Below are 24,777 nucleotides of genomic sequence, written 5' to 3'. Positions count from 1 at the left end.
TTTACCAGCATAGCTATGTCAGTTAGGAGTGATTTTTCACACTTTCTGACAGACATAGCTAGGCTGATAAAACTCTGTAGTGTAGACCTGGCCTAATGCGCAAAAGACTTCCAGGGACGGAGACTCCAACACATCCCATGTAAGTTGTCCAATGATTAATTACTCTTATTGTTAGAAATTTGTGACGAGTTTCAAGTTTGAATTTGCTTAGCTTCAACTTCTAGACATTGGATCTCATTATGCCTTTGTCTGATAGGTTAAAGAGCGCTCTGGCATCAGATATCTTCTTCCTGTGTAGGTACTTATACAGCATGATCAAACCATTTCTGAACTTTCTCTTTGATAAATGAGACGGGGCATGCATGCCCTGCACGGGTTCAGCAGGGGTTAATCCTACTCCACAGGTGGAGGAGGCCGTGCCCCCTCGGCCCTGCTGGGCATGCTGATTTGGTGATTTGGTGGTCTATAGTAGACCCCTATCATGATGTTGTGACGTTCCCCTGGTGTTATCCGGACTGATGATCTGCTAGGTCACTCCAATCCTCGACTCTGGGAACCAGCCTTACCCTGCTCTGCTGTGAGAACCCCCATTTCTGGACTGTTCACACACAGCCTCTAGCATGTAAACTGCTTGGATTGTGCAACCGAATGATATTAGCCAATATCTCCAGTCCCAGACACAACCCTAGGAACCTCCGTCTTGCAGTGTCCAGTTATGCCCACTGGAGCAAGCTTATATGAGTTCATCAATTTAACAAAGAAATCGATATGTACCAGGCTTGTTATCCCAAGGGGAGTCTCTGACATGCTTCAAATCAAACACACTGCTTCAGGGAGAATAAACAAATTTATTAACTGCAAAAGATAGATTTTAAGTGATTATAAGTCAAAGCACAAGTCAGATTTGGTCAAATGAAATCAAAGCAAAACACATTCTAAGCTGATATTAACACTTTCAGTGCCCTTACAAACTTAGATGCTTCTCACCACAAGCTGGCTGGTTGCCCTTCAGCCAGGCTCTCCTCTTTGATCAGCACTTCAGTCACTTGGTGGTGGTGTCTTTAGATGTAGGTGGAAGAGAGAGAGAGCATGGCCAACGTCTCCCCCTTTTATCATGCTTTTTCTTCCCTCTGGGCTGTGGAATCCCCATCATTGGAGATTTTTAAGGACACGGTGGTCAAACACCTGTCAGGGATGGTGTAGGTATACTTGGTCCTGTCTCAGCACAGTGGGCTTCACTTGATGACTTCTCAAGGTCCCTTCCAGCCATACATTTCTATGATTGTATTATTTAGCAGCAAAAAATACAGAGTATCATTAATTGAATTATGAAGGGAGCTTAGCTCTGTCTTTTTTTGCCAAAAGATATCATGTTGATGAGAAATCAGCAGTACACGGTAATTTAATTTTAACTATAATTAATCATGTATAAATTTATGCATATATGTCTGGACATCATCTTTATAATGGTTTTTCAGAAAAGAAAAACTTTTCTGCTGTGAGTTCCCCCTACAGCAAACATTTCTCTAACATTCTCCTGCAATGTTACCTGCTGGTAGGGACATCCTTATGCACAGGTGACTGAAGATCAGGCTATGAAAAAACAGAGGTACTATTTGTCTCTCCGCCCACACAGACACACCAAAAAAAGAGTCAAGGTGATAATACAGACGATTGGCAGCAGCAGGCTTCCTGGCTCAACCTCTGCGGGCAGCAGGATCTATAATATATCACTAAACTAAAATCTTAAATCACAAAGCTTAAAACTGTTACCTCAAAGTATTAAAAATAAGTACATTCCTACATGTAATAGTGTCTCCTTCTCCATCTCCTCCACCCAGCAAACAAGTCTGTTGCTAGTTAAGTGAGGGTCTCGCTCAGTGTGCATTTTTCTCTCCCTTTTAATTACAGAAAACGTCTCTGTGTTATAGCTAAGGGTACGATTTGGTCACGGAGGTCGCGGAAGTTACAGAATCTGTGACTTCAGCAAACCTCCATGACTTCAGCCCACGGCAGCTGGGAGCTGCAGGCTACCCTCACCTCCCCTGGTGGCCAGGAACTTCAGGGTACCCCTGCCACCTGGAATGGCAGGGTCCCCCACAGCTCCCCAGCTGGCATGGGTGGTGGGGGATCCCAGGCAGATCTTCAGCTGGCAGCAGCAGGGGAATCCTTCCCCAGTCCCCACGGGTGCCAGGGACCCCCGGAGCTCCCTAGTCCCCGCAGGCAGTGAGGGGAATCCCCTGGAGCTCCCCAGCCACTTTGGGTGGTGGTGGGGAATCGACCTGCAGCTCCCTGGGCTCCATGGGTGCTGGGGACCCCCGGAGCTCCCCAGCCACCACGGGTGTGGGGGAAATCCCCCAGAACTCTCCAGTCCCCGCAGGCAACCCCCACAGCTCCCAGCCACAGCAGGGCAGGGTGCTGGACCCTCCTCCCTCCCGCTATTTGTCATGGACATTTTTAGTAAAAGTCAGGGACAGGTCACGGCTTCTGTGAATTTTTGTTAATTACCCATAACCTGTCCGTGACTTTTACTAAAAATGTCCATGACAAAATCGTAGCCTTAGTTATAGCAAAGCCAAGTTATTTGCTCTAGTGTTCCTCACATGATCTACTGAAAAACACTTTTGAATGGCTCATCCTTCTTCCCCGTTACTTAAGCAACATGAAGAGCATAGGTCCCCCCTTCTTTAACCCATTAAATCAAACTCCAATATTGAGTCATTACTGTCTTTTTATTTCATTTAACTTGCCAATATCCAACTGCGGGCTGTTGGTCCAGGTACAATTTATCCCCATAGAAAGTATCTAAAAATGCAACAATTCTATAAAAAGCTATAAACCAGCTATCCAGTTATAGGCATCTTTCCAAGACCAATTGTGGGACTGTATGACAGACTGCTGGAAACCAAAAGCTGAGTCAGAACTCTGATCACTTAAACACCAATTTATTCCTCCAAACTCCAGGGTGGACCTGACTGTGCCTAATTAACAGATTAAAATGGACTGAGGAGGACTAAAGAGCTAATTAGCCCATTACCACAAAGGGTAGAAGGTGGCACAAGAAGGAAGTGATGAAGAGAGAGGCAAGCTAATGGAGCCAGAACCAAGAAGGATCTCTGGGTGAACAGCTTTCTTCCCTAGCCTGGGCAAAGGGCTGAGGAGAAACCTGATGCTGTAAATTATGTGGTGTATGGACCAACAAGGTCATTGGAAAAACCATGTACATAAACTACACAGTAGTATTTAACAATGGAAGGTGTCCGAATAGTCTGTGTAGACAGAGCAGAAGACGGGCAGGGTCTCACTCTGTCACAGACTGCTACAAACAATCTTACTCCAAGTTTATAAGCCTCAGAACAGGCACAGTAGTCTATTATTACTTATTAAAATTTTCTATTAATGAAAGAAAATCACCGACTCAAGTGACATTTTTAAAGTTAGTAATAATAATGCTGACCAAACTTATTAAAGGCCACATTTTTAAGCAGAGCCAAGTCCTTGGAGGATCCTTGATCTTTTGCACTGGAAACCAAGAACCAAGTGCAGTCAGACACTACTATTTATAAGTCAAAAACATGGCAACTTGCCATTTGAACTAGCTACTTGTTCCATTTCTTCAACAAGCACTTCTCATATTCAAATCTTCCACTAAGCAAGACAAATTCAGATTCACAAAAACAATAAAGACCTTCAACATCCAGCTAGACACTGTTGAGAAAAAGTCAGTTATGGTGATCTAGCGTTGGAGCGATTGTATGAGTCTGTTCAAAATAGTGATGGTTTTTATAAAAAATTTCTTTTAATCTAGGTTTTAAGTAAAATTTAGTTAATGATTTTGGTTCTTAAAATATATTTTATCATTTGTACTTTTCACGTATGTTTCATGCATCAGAGAGCACTTTTAACTATTTCAACTTTTAACTATTTTAGTTATTTCTATCTTCATCAGATAAATAAACATCAGTGAATAAACTTACTGAGAGGATGCTGTGGGAAGTTTTCTTGTCTGGAGTCTCTTATTACTCTCTAATTGTCTTAATATTAGAGAAACATTTCAAAAGAATTAGACTAATTAAAGGACTTTGATTACTGGAGGCTTCTCTCTGTCCTGTTAGATTTTAATAAGTTAAGACCATAAGTAACTGGGTCAGGCCAATGATACATCTAGCCCAGTATTCTGTCTTCCAACAGTGGCCAATGGTGGATAGAAAGCTAGCTAGATTGTTGGGCTCAACGGTAGTGATCAACGGCTCAATGTCTAGTTGGCAGCCAGTATCAAGCGGAGTGCCCCAGAGGTCTGTGCTGGGGCCGGTTTTGTTCAACATCTTCATTAATGATCTGGATGATGGGATGGATTGCACCCTTAGCAAATTTGCGGATGACACTAAGCTGGGGGGAGAGGTAGATATGTGTAGGGGTAGGGTCCAGACTGACCTAGACAAATTGGAGGATTGGGCCAAAAGAAATCTGAGGTTCAAAAAGGACAAATGCAGAGTCCTGCACTTAGGATGGAAGAATCCCATGCACTGCTACAGGCTGGGGACCAAATGGCTAAGCAGCAGTTCTGCAGAAAAGGACCTGGGGATTACAATGGATGAGAAGCTGGATATGAGTCAACAGTGTGCCCTTGTTGCCAAGAAGGCTAACGGCATATTGGGCTGCATTAGTAGGAGCATTGCCAGCAGATCGAGGGAAGTGATTATTCCCTTCTATTCGGCACTGGTGAGGCCACATCTGGAGTACCGCGTCCAGTTTTGGGCCTCCCATTACAGAAAGGATGTAGACAAATTGGAGAGAGTCCAGCGGAGGGCAACGAAAATGACTAGGGGGCTGGGGCACATGATTTATGAGGAGAGACTGAGGGAATGAGGATTATTTAGCCTGCAGAAGAGAAGAGTGAGGGGGGACTTGATAGCAGCCTTCAACTACCTGAAGGGGGATTCCAAAGAGGATGGAGCTAGGATGTTCTCTGTGGTGGCAGATGACAGTACAAGGAGCAATGGTCTCAAGTTGCAGTGGGGGAGGTTTAGGTTGGATATTAGGAAAAGCTATTTCACTAGGAGGGTGGTGAAGCACTAGAATGGGTTACCTAGGGAGTGGTGGAATCTCCATTCTTAGAGGTTTTTAAGGCCCAGCTTGACAAAGCCTTGGCGGGGATGATTTAGTTGGTGTTGGTCCTGCTTTGAGCAGGGGGTTGGACTAGATGACCTCCTGAGGTCTCTTCCAACCCTAATCTTCTATGATTCTATGAAAAGCCTTTCCTCTATCAACTCTGAAATCCACCTTTATGCCAACCTCCCTCCCACATTTTGCAGCTTTTGTCTTAGAGATATGGTGCACCATTTGAGAGCAGTGCTGGGGCTCCTTTAACTTAATGCCAGAGGTTTGGAAGTTCTCCACTAGAGAGTGAATACAGATGCTGTAAAGGTGACTCAAAGCTACCTTGGCAGACCCCAACTCTGTTCTTGTGCTAAGCATAGCTCAGACAGAATGGAGCTTTTAATATGTTAAGATTTGTTAAATTTGTACATACCTTCCTTTTTAATGTGTTAAAGAAACTACTGCTTTATCAGATCCACAGACACTCATTTGGGAGGCTGAATGTCTACTTTTCCAAGATAGTAATGTACTATAATAAAAAATCTCTCTTACCTGTGCAGCCGCTCCATCTCTAACTGATGTTCTTTAAGTTTTTGTTGATATTGGTATTGCAGAGCCTCTTGTTTCCGGGTTTCCTTGACAAGTGTTTGTTGCAGCTTATCCAGCTGTATCCTAAGATCACTAACTTCTGCCTGTTTAGTATTTTCAGCCATTTTCAAATGAGTAAACATGGCATCATAGCGCTCCAGCTCTCTGTCTCTCTCTTCCAGAACTCCCAGATTATAGGTGAAATCTTCTTTTAACCTGTTGAATTTTTTATGCATTTCTTGGAGCTGCTTTCTGGTATCCTGCAACGTTGTCTTCTGAAAACAGAGTTGGCAAGCTTGTAGCTTTTCCCATTCTTGTTCTTTCCTCACAAGAAGTTCATTTAGTTCTTTCTTCATTTGTAACATTGTTGAGCCTAAGATAGAAGAAAGTTACTGATTGGAGCCTGATGAGTGACAAATGTCTCCTCTCCAAGCATTCGCTTCTCCACACTCCATCTATTGTACTGCATAATTAGTTACATGTCTTATGGACTTAAAGTAGACTTTAACTTTTTCTGAAATAGCAGATATTGGTCAGGCTAAGAGCAGGAAGCTATTTATCTTACATGACCCCCCCCCCACACACACACAATCTTTTAAATGTATTTATCCTCATAACACCTCAGTGAGATAGGTAAGTACTATTATCACCTATCAAGCAGCTGGAAAACTGAGGCACAGGAGACTCAGAGACTTGCCCAATGGCACATGGGGAGCCTGTAATGAAGCAGGAAATTTAACTGAAGCGTCCTGAATCCCAGGATAGCACTTAAACCACTGGACCATTCTTCATGTCTGTGTTTCACTTCATCCCTTCACCAATCTATTCTTTTCCTCCATTTTCTGTATGGTAACTGGGATTTCAAAAGTCCATTGGGATGAGAATAGTCCACAAGATACCAAAATCACTGGCTAGAAACTTAGGGGGAAGGTGTTTAAATTTAAATTCAGATTATGGGTGTCCAGCATTTTCCCACAAACTCCGTTAAAATTCCCGTGAAGGACAATTATGCAGGTGAGGGCCATGTTGCACAGGTGCAATACCCCTATACAGAGATTCTTTTCACAATGCCACACATCCCATCTTATCCATTTTTGCTTTTAAACTTCTTGGCCATGTCTACAGTAGGAAAAAAGATGTATTTTTAACATTAGTTAACTAACACGTTAAATTCCTACAGGTGTGTCTGTAACAACCTCGTCCAGTCTCCTTCTGAATGGACACATGTCTCTTGTGAGTGGACCCAACTGCTCAATCCCACGTGCTCCTAAACCACCAGGTCTAGACAGAACCTAGTCACAATTCCTAGCTCTGGGTCTGTAAGGCATACTTCCAGGCCCAGACCCCTTGTCTGAGCCCTTCTTTGGGATATGGGATTCCACTGTTCAGTGGCCCCCAGAACCAGTGCCTCAGCCCTCCTAAGCCCCCAACATGATACCTCAGAGTTCCACGGTGGTTCTAAACACTTTGGGCTTCTAGTTTAACCCCTTCAGGGACAACGTGGTACGAAGGCAAGGAACACAAACTTAGCAAAGGAATTTCTTATCCACAGTCACTCTACTCTTAAAAAGCACTGGAGAGTTACAGTTACTCTCTAGTTTGATTTCTCTCCTCCTGCAAATCTGTCAGTATCTGAGATCTAGTCAGTATCTCAGGCTATGCAGAGTCCCTCTCTTCTGCCTTCCTTTTCTCTTTCCAGCCTGGTCTTGTGGCATGTGGTACTAAATGATCTCCACTTCTCTAAGAGCACCCCCTCTTATATACAATCTCACTCCCACTAGCCATGTGCCCAGACTGAGGCTTGGTCTACACCTAAAACTTAGGTCAACCTAGCTATGTGGCTCAGTCGTGTCAAAAATTCAGACCCAAGAGACATAGTTAACCCAATCTATGCCACAGTATAGACACCATTAGGTCGACAGAAGAATTCTTCCATCAACTTAGCTACCGCCTCTCAGCAGCTGGAACAACATCCTGGATGTCTCACAATCAAGCTTCAGTTCAGAGTACAGTGAAGAGACAGCCCGGGTGGCACCAAAAATTACTTCGTAATGGTCATGGATACAGGCAAAATTTCCATGTTCATACTGCGGAATGTATCTGCAACTTTTGATACAAGAAACAACAAAGTACTGCTAAACTTTCTGCATAACACAGCCAGGGTAAATCACAACATTACAATGGTCCCAATCACTTCTCTCTAGTTGAACCCAAAGAATGATGATGGGTAAGTGCTCCTCTTCCTCAAAGGCCCTATCATGAAGAATCTCACTAGGATCCATACTGAATATCTACATGAGACCACTTAGATTGTGACAGGTTTCAGAGTAACAGCTGTGTTAGTCTGTATTTGCAAAAAGAAAAGGAGTACTTGTGGCACCTTAGAGACTAACCAATTTATTTGAGCATAAGCTTTCGTGAGCTACAGCTCACTTCGTCGGATGCATACTGTGGAAAGTGTAGAAGATCTTATTATATACACACAAAGCATGAAAAAATACCTCCTTCCACCCCACTCTCCTGCTGGTAATAGCTTATCTAAAGTGATCACTCTCCTTACAATGTGTATGATAATCAAGTTGGGCCATTTCCAGCACAAATCCAGGTTTTCTCACCCCCCCCCCCCCGCCACACACAAACTCACTCTCCTGCTGGTAGTAGCTTATCCAAAGTGACCACTCTCCTTACATTGTGTATGATAATCAAGGTGGGCCATTTCCAGCACAAATCCAGGGTTTAACAAGAACGTCTGGGGGGGGGGGGTAGGAAAAAACAAGGGGAAATAGGCTACCTTGCATAATGACTAAGCCACTCCCAGTCTCTATTCAAGCCTAAGTTAATTGTATCCAATTTGCAAATGAATTCCAATTCAGCAGTTTCTCGCTAGAGTCTGGATTTGAAGTTTTTTTGTTGTAAAATAGCGACTTTCATGTCTGTAATCGCGTGACCAGAGAGATTGAAGTGTTCTCCGACTGGTTTATGAATGTTATAATTCTTGACATCTGATTTGTGTCCATTTACTCTTTTACGTAGAGACTGTCCAGTTTGACCAATGTACATGGCAGAGGGGCATTGCTGGCACATATCACATTGGTGGATGTGCAGGTGAACGAGCCTCTGATAGTGTGGCTGATGTTATTAGGCCCTGTGATGGTGTCCCCTGAATAGATATGTGGGCACAGTTGGCAACGGGCTTTGTTGCAAGGATAGGTTCCTGGGTTAGTGGTTCTGTTGTGTGGTTTGTGGTTGCTGGTGAGTATTTGCTTCAGGTTGGGTGGCTGTCCGTAGGCAAGGACTGGTCTGTCTCCCAAGATTTGTGAGAGTGTTGGGTCATCCTTCAGGATAGGTTGTAGATCCTTAATAATGCATTGGAGGGGTTTTAGTTGGGGGCTGAAGGTGACGGCTAGTGGCGTTCTGTTATTTTCTTTGTTAGGTCTGTCCTGTAGTAGGTGACTCCTGGGAACTCTTCTGGCTCTATCAATCTGTTTCTTCACTTCCGCAGGTGGGTACTGTAGTTGTAAGAATGCTTGATAGAGATCTTGTAGGTGTTTGTCTCTGTCTTAGGGGTTGGAGCAAATGCGGTTGTATCGCAGAGCTTGGCTGTAGACGATGGATCGTGTGGTGTGGTCAGGGTGAAAGCTGGAGGCATGTAGGTAGGAATAGCGGTCAGTACGTTTCCGGTATAGGGTGGTGTTTATGTGACCATCGTTTATTAGCACTGTAGTGTCCAGGAAGTGGATCTCTTGTGTGGACTGGACCAGGCTGAGGTTGACGGTGGGATGGAAATTGTTGCAATCATGGTGGAATTCCTCAAGGGCTTCTCTTCCATGGGTCCAGATGATGAAGATGTCATCAATATAGCGCAAGTAGAGTAGGGGCGTTAGGGGACGAGAGCTGAGGAAGCGTTGTTCTAAGTCAGCCGTAAAAATGTTGGCATACTGTGGGGCCATGCGGATACCCATAGCAGTGCCGCTGATCTGAAGGTATACATTGTCCCCAAATGTAAAACAGTTATAGGTAAGGACAAAGTCACAAAGTTCAGCCACCAGGTTAGCCGTGACATTATCGGGGATAGTGTTCTTGACAGCTTGTAGTCCATCTTTGTGTAGAATGCTGGTGTAGAGGGCTTCTACATCCATAGTGGCCAGGATGGTGTTATCAGGAAGACCACCGATGGATTGTAGTTTCCTCAGGAAGTCAGTGGTGTCTCGAAGGTAGCTGGGAGTGCTGGTAGCGTAGGGCCTGAGGAGGGAGTCTACATAGCCAGACAATCCTTCTGTCAGGGTGCCAATGCCTGAGATGATGGGGCACCCAGGATTTCCAGGTTTATGGATCTTGGGTAGTAGATAGAATATCCCAGGTCGGGGTTCCAGGGGTGTGTCTGTGCGGATTTGATCTTGTACTTTTTCAGGGAGTTTCTTGAGCAAATGCTGTAGTTGCTTTTGGTAAGTCTCAGTGGGATCAGAGGGTAATGGCCTGTAGAAAGTGGTGTGGAGAGCTGCCGAGCAGCCTCTTGTTCATATTCCGACCTATTCATGATGACAACAGCACCTCCTTTGTCAGCCTTTTTGATTATGATGTCAGAGTTGTTTCTGAGGCTGTGGATGGCATTGTGTTCCGCACGGCTGAGGTTATGGGGCAAGTGATGCTGCTTTTCCACAATTTCAGCCTGTGCACGTCGGCGGAAGTACTCTATGTAGAAGTCCAGTCTGCTGTTTCGACCTTCAGGAGGAGCCCATATTTCTTTTCTTTTTAGATTGTGAGATGCTCTGGGCTCAGCTGCCAACAATATGCTGATGACACTCAAATGTCTATCTCATTTGTCACCAGTCCAATGACTCCCATTACTAAAAATATTACAATGCCCTTAAAAGATCAGATGGCAGCTAGCTCAGACCAACCCAGACAAGACCAAGTGATATTGGCTGAAAGGGGGAAAAGCACTTTGAAGAACTAGCTAGAACTCTGCACACCTCTACCTTTCTGTCAAAGACAGACAGCCCCCTTTTGTCAGAGTGGTTCAAAGCCTTGGGGTCCTGTTTGAATCATCACTAAAGCTTAGCTCACTAGGTAGCACTTGTGGCTAAAAACATCTTTTTTCATCTCCAATGCACTAGGAAACTTTACCCCTACCTCCCGGATGAGAAGCTGGCCACAGTGATCAATGCATTTGTCACCTCCCAGACAAGATTACTGTACTTCAGTGTACCTAAAGCAGAATGTGAAAACAATATAAAGCTCTAGCTCGGGCGTGGGTAAACTTTTTGGCCTGAGGGCCACATCTGGGTGGGGAAATTGTGTTCAGGGCCATGAATGTAGGGCTGGGGCAGGGGGTTGGGGTGCAGAAGGGGTGCAGCAGGGGGCTCACGGCAGGGGTTTGAGGTGCAGGAGGGGTGTGGCAGGGGGCTCAGTGCAGGGTGTTAGGGTGCAGGAGGGGTGTGGGGTGCTTCAGGGGGTTCGGGTGCAGGAGGGGTGCGTGGTGTTCAAGGGGGCTCAGGGCAGGGGGTTGGGATGCAGGAGGGGTGTGAGGTGCAGCAGGGGGCTCAGGGCAGGGTGTTGGGGTGCGGGGTGGGTTCGGGGTATGGGCTCCGGCCTGGTGCCACTTACCTTGAGCGGCTCTGGGGTGGCAACGGCACGCAGCGGGACTAAGGCAGGCTCCCTGCCTGCCCTGGCCCCAGGCTGCACCGCTCCCGGAAGCAGCCGGCACCACATCCCTGTGGCCCCAGGACGGGGGGGAGGGCTCCGCGCGCTGCCCTCGCCTGCGGGTACCTCCCCCAAAGCTCCCATTGGCCGCGGTTCCCCGTTCCTGGCCAACGGGAGCTGCGGGGGGCGGTGCCTGCAGGCAAGGGCAGCGCGCGGACCCCTCCTCCCCACCCCCCACCCCCCTGCCAGGGGCCACAGGGACGTGGTGCCAGCCGCCTTCAGGAGCAGCGCGGGGCCCGTGGCACCACAGGGGTGGCAATCCCGCGGGCCAGATCCAAAGCCCTGAAGGGATGTAGTTTGCCTACCCCTGCTCTAGCTGATACAAAGAGTGGCTGCCTGAGTCCTCCATTGTTTAGGCTGTCATGAGCACATCAAGACTGTACTTCAGTCCTCCACTAGTTCCCCATTCAGTTCCACTACCAGTTTAAGGGCTTTGTCCCAATCTCAAAACAGGGAGTTAAATATCAGCTACATGCATGTAAAGAATGCATTTCAATCTATGAACTGCTAAAACATATGTCTTTCTTTGGGTCAACATATACCACAAAGCCCAAAACAAAGAACACGAGAGCCAAGGATGAAGTATTCTCAGCTGAGAGGATTCAGCTATGGAACACCAGAAGAGATTATGTTAATCCAAAATCTGATCCTTTTTATGAACTACTACAAAAACTAGTAGATTACTTCAAGAAACTCCGATGCACGCTGAAGAAGACTGTCCAAGCAAACTTCTCTGAGATTCTTCCTGTCCCACAAGTAAAGGAAGTCAGAAGGCAGAAGATTCTGGAAGCGAATGGCAACCTAGGTAAGTACTAAAGTAAAGGTTTAGTGGAACATAGCCCCTTCCCTCAGTTGAAGTTGGATCAATGTAGTTTGACTGGCCTCCAACTCAGTAGAAGGGAGAGCAGTCTCCTTTAGGACAGGCTGGCTAGAGTCATCAGGAGGGGATTAAACTAGTATCAAATGGGGAGGGTAAAATGAGGGAAGAAATGAGCACTTAACACTAAATTGAGATCATAGAATATTAGGGTTGGAAGAGACCTCAGGAGGTCATCTAGTCCAATCCCCTGCTCAAAGCAGGACCAACACCAACTAAATCATCCCAGCCAGGACTTTGTCAAGCTGGGTCTTAAAAACCTCTCAGGATGGAGATTCCACCACTCCCTAGGTAACCCATTCCAGTGCTTCACCACCCTCCTAGTGAAAGGCTGTTTCCTAATATCCAACGTAGACCTCCCCCACAGCAACTTGAGACCATTGCTTCTTGTTCTGTCATCTGCCACCACAGAGAACAGCCTAGCTCCATCCTCTTTAGAACCCCCCTTCAGGTAATTGAAGGCTGCTATCAAATCCCCCCTCACTCTTCTCTTCTGCAGACTAAGAGATGTTGAGAACAAATTAATCAAGAAACCAAAGAACATGAAAAGAATAAATTCTTTAATAATCTATACACATTATTATGTGGTAGGAGCCTGGTTAACATACAAGAGGAATTGGAATTGCTGATCTATGAGCATAAATTCAATCTAGTTGATATTACTGAAACCTGATGGGATGATTCACACCATTGGAATGTTAAAATCAATGGTTATCAGGTATTTAGGAAGGATCAAGTGGACATAAGGAGAGGGAGAGTGGCACTCTACATCAAAAATGGCATTAGCTATTTCCAAGTCACGGATAATACAGAAAAAAATTATCTTAAATCCTTATGGATCAATGTCCTAACAGATAATGCACAAAATGGAGTACTAACTGTTCTGCTACAGACTACCAAACCATACTAGGGAACACAATGCCCTCTTTGAACCTATCTATAATGGGTAGGGGGGAAAACTATGCTAATGGAGGTCTTCAGTTCGAGTGACATATGATACAGGTTTCATGCTGCCAGTACTAAAACATCCTTGGAATTTCTAAATAGTATAGATGACCATTTTCTAACTCAAAAACTGTTGCAAACAACACGGTTGAATTCTCTGTTAGACCTTGTCCTAACAGATAAAGAGGAACTGATCACAGAACTAAAAGTTAATAATAGTAGGTACAAGGCTCTCCATAACTTACAATGTTTAATCAAAAATGGATTTTTTTTCTAAAATGCATATGCTTTAGAAATTAGTTTGGGTATGTTCTATGGGCTGTGCTATACTACACAGGAAATCAAACTAGATGATTACAACCGTCACAGGGTTCCCTACTGGGATAGCAGGACGCACACCAAAGACAGGGCACCCTGGTGGGATGACAGGGAGCAGCAGATGGGGGACGCGTGGGGTGCCGAGAGCCCCGGTTCGATTGGGAGGAGATGAGGAGGCGCGGGTGACCGAGCAACCCGGTGGGATATGGGGTGCGGAACGGGACGACGACGCGCGCGGGTGACTGGGCGCCCCGGCTCGCTCGAGGGGACGCGCGGGTGACTGGGCGCCCCGGCTCGCTCGAGGGGACGCGCGGGTGACTGGGCGCCCCGGCTCGCTCGAGGAGACGCGCGGGTGACTGGGCGCCCCGGCTCGATGGAAACTCACGAGTTGCTCTCGAAGCGGCGGCAGGTCTCTCCTGAGCAGGCCCCGTCTCCATGGGAACCGTAGCTGCCGTTGGTGCTCCAGGAACAAGCCTCCCCAGAGAACGCGGGCCCCAACCCCAGCAGGACCGGCCGTGGGATCCGCTTCAGACCCCTTCCCTCCCGCCCTAATTGAGGCCCGCCCTTGGCCTCTGTCCGGGGTCTGGCATACTGCCAATGCTTTGAAACGCGCCTTGGGCGTTGTACCAGCGGCTGTGATGTAAATAGTGGCAGGAACCGCACCACTGTACTATCCACCCCTATCCCCAGAGATTATCACCAGCCCCCAGTCCACATACCTCTGCAGCCTCTCTCTCCTACCCACTTTCGGTAACTATCTTCATCAACCTGAGCCCCCACTAAAGCATAAGCCAACACCTCCCCATTATCCCATATCTCCATTGACCTGAGCTGTCCCCACTGAGGGAGCTGCACCCTATCACCACCCCACCAATGTACTATCCACCCTATGCAACCCTCTACCCCATAAGCCCCTCCACCAAATCCCTATCCATCCTCACCTCATCAACCCACATCCGGTCAAGCTCAGCCCATTCCAATACTTCTATCAAACAACCCCCACCAATGCCCCATTCACCTATCAACCTCACACCAGTGCATTATCCACCAATGTCCTCATTGACACCCATCCTCTCACATTCACCATCAACCCATGCTCCAATCAACTCCTCACATCCCCCATCAACCTCACCGACTCTCTAGCTACCCGTTCCCCTCACCAACCTGTGCCCCAACAATTCCACTCCAAGGCTTTATCCATTCATATCCCTCATCAACCCCCAGAATCTATCAATCCTTTACCAACGTCCCATCGATCTGCCCCTTATTCACCTACATCACCTAAGCCCCCATGAACATGCTCTGCCATAGGAATTTCATACAATTTCCTTCATTTTCTTGAACCATGTGGCCATCATACCTCCCATTTTTTCAGTACTGGCTGTTCCCCCCATTATTATCCAATTTAAGCCCTTTACCTCCTACCAGCCCTCTCTCCACACACAATTAGCCAGTATCAGCCCCTTTCCCAAAAATTGCCCCAACTCTACCTTCATTAGGAAGTATTAAACATCACCATCACACCCCTGCCCTTCTTCCCCGACAAACAGATGTCAGCCCTGTTCTCTTAGCTCCTCCCCTCTTATGCAGTATCATCCCCTTTACCTACATTTTCCACAAATTCTCCCTCCCCCTTGGCAGGTATCAGCCCCTCCACTCTATCACTGGTTCCCAAACTGTTTAGTAAGGCAATGCACCAACTGCATGTTGTCTTTTTTTGTGACCTAACCAGGGTTCAGATTTGTGGGTGGAGGCCAATAGGCCAGGATTCTTCTCCTCCTTCACCACTGAGAGGGCACAGACCACTCACAGCAGTACCCTTCATCCCAGCACCATAACCCTAATCCCAGCCTGGTGCAGAGGGGAAGACCAGTGGGGGCAGGTTAGGGGTTGGAGTATGAGCCTGCTTCACATTCACCCCACAGTGGCAGCTCCTGTCCTGCAGGGCTGGGCTCAGCTCCCCATTCTGGGAGTTGCGACGTGGCACAAGTGGTCACACTGCCACTCAGGTTTAGCCCAGTCACCCCTTTATCATGACAGTTATGACCCACTGTTTGGGAAACCACTCTATAGTACAGGTTTCAGAGTAACAGCCTTGTTAGTCCGTATTCGCAAAAAGAAAAGGAGTACTTGTGGCACCTTAGAGACTAACCAATTTATTTGAGCATTTATTTGCATCCGATGAAGTGAGCTGTAGCTCACGAAAGCTTATGCTCAAATAAATTGGTTAGTCTCTAAGGTGCCACACGTACTCTATATTACATGAGCATACATGTCCCTCTCCTAATATTATTCCTTTTATACCCCCATCCCGCCATCTAGTATCAGCCCCTTCCTCAATTCTACCGCTTTCTCCCCCTTACACACATACACTAGCTCAGTGGTCTCAACCAGGGGTGCACATACCCCTGGGGGTACACAGAGGTCTTCCGGGGGTACTCAACTCATCTAGAGCAGGGTTTCTCAACCTGGAGGTTGCAACCCACAGGAAGGTCATGGGACAGGTTGGGGGGGGGTCACAAGTGCTGGGCCAGCGTTAGGGGTAGCAAGCAGGGCAATTGCCCGGGGCCTCGCACAGCTAAGTTACATGCTTCAGCTCCAGGCGGCGAGGGTTCTGGCTTCAGACAAAGCTCACAAGTGAAAAACAAGCTCAAGAACATGGGGGCGGGGGAGGCTCTGGGCACCCAGCCACTCCACGCCAGAGGATGGCCCAAGCAACAGAAGGCTGTCATTCAAACAGCTTTGATTTGTAGTGTGGCTACAATAAGCAATATGGCCTTGTCTTTCACTCCTTCCCCACCCCACCCGGGCTACTTTGTCAGTGATCTCCCTTTTTTTTAAATAAATAAAGAATGTATAGATTCAAAACAATAGGGACTTTATTTTCTTTTTCCAGCTGTGGTCAAAGGTGGGAGGGGGATTGTCTTACAGGGAAGTAAATTCAACAAAGGGGGAAGTTTTGCATCAAGGAGAAATACACACAATTGTCACACTGTAGCCTGGCCAGTCATGAAACTGTTTTTCAAAGCCTCTCTGATGCCAGCGCACCTAGCTGTGCTCTTCTAATGGCCCTGGTGTCTGGCTGCTCAAAATCGGCCACCAGGCAATTTGCCTCAACCTCCCACCCTGCCATAAACGTCTCCCCCTTACTCTCACAGATATTATGGAGCATACAGCAAGCAGCAATAACAATGGAAATATTGGTTGAGCTGAAGTCTAACCTAGTCAGCAAACAGCACCAGCAAGATTTTAAATGTCCAAAGGCACATTCTACCACCATTCTGCACTTGCTCAGCCTATAGTTGAACTGCCCCTTACTACTGTCCAGGTTGCCTGTGTACGGCTTCATGAGCCATAGGAGCAAGGGGTAGGCTGGGTCCCCAAGGATAACTACTGGCATTTCAACATCCCTAATGGTAATTTTCTGGTCTGGGAAGTAAGTCCCTTCTTGCAGCTGCTCAAACAGCCCGAAGTTCCTAAAGATGCGAGCGTCACGTGCCTTTCCCGGCCATCCCACGTTGATGTCGGTGAAACGTCCCTTGTGATCCACCAGTGCTTGCAGCACCATTGAGAAGTACCCCTTGTGATTTATGTACTGGTTGGCAAGGTGTCCGGTGCCAAGATAGGGATATGCATTCCGTCTATCACCCCTCAACAGTTAGGGAACCCCAGTGCAGCAAAGCCATCCACTATGACCTGCACATTTCCCAGAGTCACTACTATCCATGCCCTGATAAGGTGTGAATTGCCCCTCTGCTTCTGGAGAGTTTTTGTCTGGCTTGCTTTAAGCCATGAGGATACATTTTCAGGCTCATAACTATATACATGAAATTATAACCTATAACATAACATCACTATAACAAGAATGCTCAGTACATCATGAGCCTTCTGAAGACACTCGACAAACTTTGCATTAGATACCACATTAGATACCACACAATCATTTTATAAAGATGAACATGGGGGTGTAGGGTGGTCCCCCGAGGTACAGAGCATCACACCAGCCCTTTCTTATTTTAATCATCCTGCTTCTGTTTATAAACAAAATACTAATTCCCTGCTCCAGGGCACAAGCTAGGAGCAGCAATTCTCCTCTGCAGAACTCACATTCCACACTCAGAGTGTGCTGCAGTTAAGCACTCCACCTCGGGCTAGCACACTTGCCACCAGCAGACATCCTGTGGGGGAGGGGGTAAGGGACCCCCCCATAGCACCCCTGAATACCAACTCTCTTCCTACAACCTTTTTCTGTTACAAACTTCCAGGCTTTATAATCACCTAACCTCTCCTCAGCTGGGCTTCATCAATTAAGCCTGGCTCCCTGGCTTTCTCTGACAGGTGCTGCCAAGTGTGTTAATTGGCCTCTCATATCTACTTTAACCCCTTGAGGGCCTGTGTAGGATACACACCTCATCACAGGCCCCCAGTGCATCTGTGAGAGCATTACTGAATAGTTGCAGCAAAGTTCACTGAGTGAAATCATTTAATAGTGTAAAATTTTATTGTTATAATTCTAAAAATGCACAACAAAGTAAATATATCTATAGTGCATGTGTATTCCATTCAAGTGGAAAAAAGGCATATTTCCCTCACAAATTAAAAGGAAAATATTGTTTAAAGCTCAAATACTTAAGAGTCCATGAGGAACTCTAGGAAGTTGAGAAGCACCATCTGAAAGTCACCTATAAACTGCAGGATATGGGTGATGGATGCAGGAGAAATTTGCAGTTGGAAGCATCTACCACCCATGACACCTGAAGCCTTGTTTATATGGAAATCCCCCCCCCCCACGTTAACGTTTGTTTCTTTGGATTAAAATGCCTTGTGTACACACAATACAAATCCCTCCCTCCCCTGCCGTTTTCTGGCATTTTTTTTGCAAATTAGATAATACATTTTGAAATTTAACTAAGGCCATTTGGGAATGAGTTGGTGCAGGGAAAGGTTATCCACAAGTAGCTGCTTGATGTCATCTTTCTCCTCTGCCACTACCCAGATTGGTGCTGCTGACTTGCAAAGCCAAAGCCACTCAGCTGTGCAGCTACAAATACAAGTGCAGTAGTTTCTATATGTTAATGATGTCAGGATCACAACAGTGTTCCCTCCATGTGGCTGACATCAGTTTTAAAATGGTGCTGAACCACAAAAGATGGATGAATCATGGGATTTCAAGAAAGGAATAATGGTATTTTGCTTGTTTAACTCTAAATCTTAGAATTCATAGAATCATAGAATATCAGGGTTGGAAGGGACCTCAGAAGGTCATCTAGTCCAACCCCCTGCTCAAAGCAAGACCAATCACCAACTAAATCATCCCAACCAGGGCTTTGTCAAGCCCGACCTTAAAAACCTCTAAGGAAGGAGATTCCACCACCTCCCTAAGTAGCCTATTCCAGTGCTTCACCACCCTCCTAGTGAAAATATTTTTCCTAATATCCAATATAAACCTCCCTCACTGCAACTTGAGACCATTACTCCTTGTTCTCTCATCTGCTACCACTGAGAACAGTCTAGATCTATCATCTTTGGAACCCCCTTTCAGGTAGTTGAAAGCAGCTATCAAATCCCCCCTCATTCTTCTCTTCTGCAAACTAAACAATCCCAGTTCCCGCAGCCTCTCCTCATAAGTCCTGTGTTCTAGTCCCCTAATCATTTTTGTTGCCCTCCGCTGGACTCTTTCCAATTTTTCCACATCCTTCTTGTAGTGTGGAGCCCAAAACTGGACACAGTACTCCAGATGAGGCCTCACCAATGCTGAATAGAGGGGAATGATCACGTCCCTCGATCTGCTGGCAATGCTCCTACTTATACATCCCAAAATGCCATTGGCCTTCTTGGCAACAAGGGCACACTGTTGACTCATATCCAGCTTCTCGTCCACTGTAATCCCTATGTCCTTTTCTGCAGAACTCCTGCCTAGCCACTCAGTCCCTTGTCTGTAGCAGTGCATGGGATTCTTCCATCCTAAGTGCAGGACTCTGCACTTGTCCTTGTTGAACCTCATCAGATTTCTTTTGGCCCAATCCTCTAATTTGTCTAGGGCCCTCTGTATCCTATCCCTACCCTCCAGCATATCTACCACTCCTCCCAGTTAGTGTCATCTGCAAACTTGCTGAGGGTGCAATCCACGCCATCCTCCAGATCATTAATAAAGATATTGAACAAAACCGGCCCCAGGACCGACCCTTGGGGCACTCCACTTGATACCGGCCGCCAACTACACATGGAGCCATTGATCACTATCCATTGAGCCCGATGATCTAGCCAGCTTTCTATCCGCCTTATAGTCCATTCATCCAGCCCATAGTTCTTTAACTTGCTGGCAAGAATACTGTGGGAGACCATATCAAAAGCTTTGCTAAAGTCAAGGAATAACATGTCCACTGCGTTCCCCGCATCCACAGAGCCAGTTATCTCATCGTAGAAGGCAATTAGGTTAGTCAGGCATGACTTGCCCTTGGTGAATCCATGCTGACTGTTCCTGATCACTTTCCTCTCCTCAAAGTGCTTCAAAATGGATTCCTTGAGGACCTTCTCCATGATTTTTCCAGGGATTGAGGTGAGGCTGACTGGCCTGTAGTTCCCTGGATCCTCCTCTTCTCTTTTTCAAAGATGGGCACTACATTAGCCTTTTTCCAGTCATCTGGGACCTCGCCCGATCGCCTTGAGTTTTCAAAGATAATGGCCAATGGCTCTGCAATAACGTCAGCCAACTCCTTTAGCACTCTCAGATGCAGTGCATCTGGCCCCATGGACTTGTGCTCGTCCAGCTTTTCTAAATAGTCCTGAACCACTTCTTTCTCCACAGAGGGCTGGTCACCTCCTCCCCATACTGTGCTGCCCAGTGCAGTAGTCTGGGAGCTGACCTTGTTTGTGAAGACAGAGGTAAAAAAAGCACTGAGTACATCAGCTTTTTCCACATCCTCTGTCACTAGGTTGCCTCCCCCATTCAGTAAGGGGCCCATGCTTTCCCTGACCTTCTTCTTGTTGCTAACATGCCTGTAGAAACCCTTCTTGTTCCTCTTAACATCCCTTGCTGGCTGCAACTCCAATTGTGATTTGGCCTTTCACTCCCGCATGCCTGAGCAATATTTTTGTATTCCTCCCTGGTCATTCGTCCAAGCTTCCATTTCTCGTAGGCTTCTTTTTTGTGTTTAAGATCAGCAAGGATTTCACTGCCAAGCTGGTCACCTGCCATATTTACTATTCTTTCTACACATCAGGATGGTTTGTTCCTGCAACCTCAATAAGGATTCTTTAAAATACAGCCAGCTCTCCTGGACTCCTTTCCCTCTCATGTTATTCTCCCAGGAGATCCTGCCCACCAGTTCCCTGAGGGAGTCAATGTCCCCTTTTCTGAAGTCCAGGGTCTGTATTCCAATTGCTTCCGGTAGGTATCCAATAGCTTCCAGTAGGTATCCCACAATGTGACACAAAATAATTCCTAGAATGCATAGGAAGGGCCAAGCAGTGGGACAATGCACCATAGGACACCTGCCAGGAATGCTGTATGCTTATTTTGAAGAAAAAAATATCAGCACTTTGTAGACTTACTGATTCAGAGGGAGTAGATTAAAGCCAGCCATGTGGATGTACTTATTTTGGATTTGTTATTCCACAAAGTTTATAAACAAGAACATATTCTGCCAAAAACACCCCATGCAGATAAGTCCTAAGATACACAAAAGGACAGGTCTACTTCTGCCAGGCTTAGAAGATCCTCAGTAAGCAAAGATTTCTGCCATATGGGACTTCCAGATTCTGCAGGACTGAAGGTCTGTCCTAATTGCAGCCACCTCCTCCTATAAGCCTCTTCCTCTTTCTGACCGCCCAAGACTTTTCTCTGAAAATCCAGGTAAGCAGATCATTCTCATGCTTGTAGTTATCCTTGCTGTCCTGAATTGAAAATAATCACCCTTTCCCTACCTCCCATTCTGTCTTTTTTAAGGGAAGCAACATAGGATCAAGCACAGGAAAGAGGCTTCTGTAAATTCAGTGCTCCAGTGTTCCGCTGGCTACACTGGCTCCCTATTGAATAATGAATCAAATTCAAAGATTCTAAAGTAAGTCTGTGTTGGGTTCCCCCCGGGGTGTCACCTCGAACGGGGGTGCCACTCAGCCCCCTGACCCACCAGCCTGGGCTCCCTCTCACACTGAACTGCTGTGACAAGCTGCAAAGCCCTCCAGCTGCACTTTCACTGGCAGTCATACAGGTAGGGACACACCCAGCTGCAATTACATGCGGGCTCTCTGAACAGCCCCTGCATAGGAAGGCTACAGCCAAGGCTACTCCCAGCTGCCCAGGCACACAATCCCTCTGGAGTATAAACCCCAAATTATACTGTCTTGTGCTGCACTGGGAACTGTATAGCGTAAGCTCATAAAGTTCACCCCCTCCCTCAGTGTGGAGAGAAATATGCAACAGCTTTCTCCCCCTGAATTATGATTCCCATACACTTCACTCCAACACACTGAATCATAGAATCATAGAATATCAGGGTTGGAAGGGACCTCAGGAGGTCATCTAGTCCACCCCCCTGCTCAAAGCAGGACCAATCCCCAACTAAATCATCACTGGTTTAGATAAAGCAAAAACAAGTTTATTAATGACAAAAGATAGAGCGGGGGTCGAACACCCATGAGAAAAAGGGGAAGTCGGCACCTATGCATCACTACCTGTTGAGCCCAACAATCTAGCCAGCTTTTTATCCACCTTATAGTCTATTCATCCAATCCATACTTTTTTAACTTGCTGGCAAGAATACCGTGGGAGACTGTATCAAAAGCTTTGCTAAAGTCAAGATATATCACATCCACTGCTTTCCCCACATCCACAGAGCCAGTTATCTCATCGTAGAAGGCAATCAGGTTGGTCAGGCATGACTTGCCCTTGGGGAATCCATGTTGACTGTTCCTGATCACCTGACTCTCCTCCAAGTGCTTCAAAATGGTTTCCTTAAGGACCTTCTCCATGATTTTTCCAGGGACTGAGGTGAGGCTGACCGGTCTATAGTTCCCTGGGTTCTCATTCTTCCCTTTTTTAAAGATGGGCATTATATTTGCCTTTTTCCAGTTGTCCAGGACCGCCCTGATTGCCATGAGTTTTCAAAGATAATGGCGAATGGCTTTGCAATAACATCAGCCAATTCTCTCAGCACTATCAGATGCATTAGATCTGGATCCATGGACTTGTGCATGTCCAACTTTTCTAAATAGTCCTTAATCTGTTTTTTCACCACTGAAGGCTGCTCACCTCCTCCCCATACTGTGTTGCCCAGGACAGCAGTGTGGGAGCTGACCTTGTCTGTGAAGACTGAGGCAAAAAAAGCATTCAGTACTTCAGTTTTTTCCACATCATCTGTCACTAGGTTGCCTCCCCCATTCATTAAGGGTCTCACCCTTTCCCTGACCTTTTTCTTGTTGCTAACATACCTGTAGAAACACTTCTTGTTACCCTTCACATCCCTTGCTAGTTGCAACTCCAGTTGTTTTCGCCTTCCTGATTACACCCCTTCATGCTTGAGCAATATTTTTATACTCCTTCCTAGTCATCTGTCCAAGTTTCCACTTCTTATAAGTCCTCCAGTCACAAAGTCCTTCAGTTAGCAGCAATTTGAAACTGCCCCCTGGAGAGGGGCACATATACAATTTCAGACTGGATTATGCAGGGAACAGCAGACAAATAAAGGATTTTTAGTTTCAAACAGGGTCAGGGCCTTTTTTTGCCTGAGGAGGTTGTGAAGGCTCGGACTATAACAGGGTTTAAAAGAGAACTAGATAAATTCATGGAGGTTAAGTCCATGAATGGCTATTAGCCAGGATGGGTAAGGAATGGTGTCCCTAGCTTCTGTTTGTCAGAGGGTGGAGATGGATGGCAGGAGAGAGATCACTAGATCATTACCTGTTAGGTTCACTCCCTCTGGGGCACCTGGCATTAGCCACTGTCAGCAGACAGGATACTGGGCTGGATGGACCTTTGGTCTGACCCAATATAGCCATTCTTGTTCTTATGTTTGTGATCCAGCAAAAGGACAGGACTTGTGGTCTATGCAGGGCCCAAGTCCTTAGGGAAGGGTTAGAAGGACTAGGCCTACTGGGCTTGTTCTCAGCTGAAGCTGTGATTAACCTGAAACTACAAAGAACCCCTTGGGTAGAGTTTTGAAGGACTGTTCCTGCCAGAGCCCATGTTAGGCTTGGGGTGATCTCTGGTAAGCATATTATCATGCATGTAGGGTTTTTTATTTTTTAAGATGTTTTCTCTGTAGTTATTTTACCTTAAGAATAAAATAGGCTTGCATAGGAAAGGGTCTGTCAACAGATATTCCAGGGAGAAAGGTGAATTCTGAGCAGCTCCAGAGAAGACTGCAGCTTGGGTGGGGAGAGGGGACAGAGATAAAAGATACAGTGTTACCAACCTCATTAAATTTCACCTTGCTGTGTCCTAAAAATAATTAATTAAAAAAATGCTTTAATTGGTCAGATTAGAGCTAGAATCTTGAATTTTGATACAGCTGACCATGCAACTGCTCACGAGTTCTGACTTTTGCTCAACATATTGATCTCCCAGCCCTTAAAATACTTGTTTTATTTCTGATATCCAGCACACCTGCCCCCCCTGCATTAACCTTGGTAACAGGGCTCCTGAAATGCAGAGCTCACCACTCAGAATTAACAGCTAAACCAGGGAGAATTAACTGGATCAGAATCACCTGTTTTGAGTGTATAATGATCCCCACACTGACTAATGCAGCCAGTTTGGGTGTGACAGAGCCTGGATAGTTTTGATATAATGAGACACTAAAATAATAACTCTAGGTATCTAAGGTCATTTTAATGCGAGGATCTACTGCCTAGCTTCCTAATCCTCATGTTAGGGTAAGTGATATGCTCAGACCCATAGCAAATAGGTAAGTGTCAGAGGCAGTCTGAGAACTCAGGAGTCCCAGCTACCCAAAGCGGTGTGTCCTTGGAGCTTGGAAATTGTGTTAAGATGAGGTGGGAGCCAGTGCCCAGAAACCTGGAGAGTTTAGGACTTTGACTTCTACAGGGGTGTTCAGGGTATTAGGTCCTACGGCTCTGGACCTGCTTGTACCCAGACCTTCGCGTTCTGGCCTTGAGCCGGATGGTTCTGGTTAGGTGGCCCTGGTGGCTCCGAATCTGTAGCCGTGGATGCTATGATGATGGTTACGGCCAATCTGGCTGTGGCCTGGGTGGGCCCAGGTCGGGGGCGGGTTTGGCTCTGAATT

The 24,777-nt window shown here is 46.4% G+C and overlaps 1 protein-coding gene across 5 annotated transcripts in view; it reads right to left on the bottom strand.

Moving 5' to 3' along the window:
• Positions 1–14,049, bottom strand: part of CCDC57 (coiled-coil domain containing 57) — a 148,466-nt gene extending 134,417 nt beyond the window's left edge. For all 5 annotated transcript variants that reach the window (XM_074970547.1, XM_074970546.1, XM_074970544.1 and 2 more), the window contains exons 1-2: positions 13,917–14,049; positions 5,653–6,061 (exon numbers count right to left, since the gene is read on the bottom strand). In XM_074970547.1, coding sequence (XP_074826648.1) covers positions 5,653–6,061; positions 13,917–13,968 — 461 coding nt within the window. In that variant the 5' untranslated portion in view covers positions 13,969–14,049. The remainder of the gene's footprint in view (positions 1–5,652; positions 6,062–13,916) is intronic.
• Between the last annotated feature and the right edge of the window lie 10,728 nt (positions 14,050–24,777).

This window comes from Natator depressus, chromosome 14, assembly GCF_965152275.1.
Source record: "Natator depressus isolate rNatDep1 chromosome 14, rNatDep2.hap1, whole genome shotgun sequence".
In the NCBI taxonomy this organism is placed as follows: Eukaryota; Metazoa; Chordata; order Testudines; family Cheloniidae; genus Natator; species Natator depressus.
Note: the sequence above shows the minus strand (reverse complement) of the source record. Positions and strands in the feature narration are given on the sequence as shown.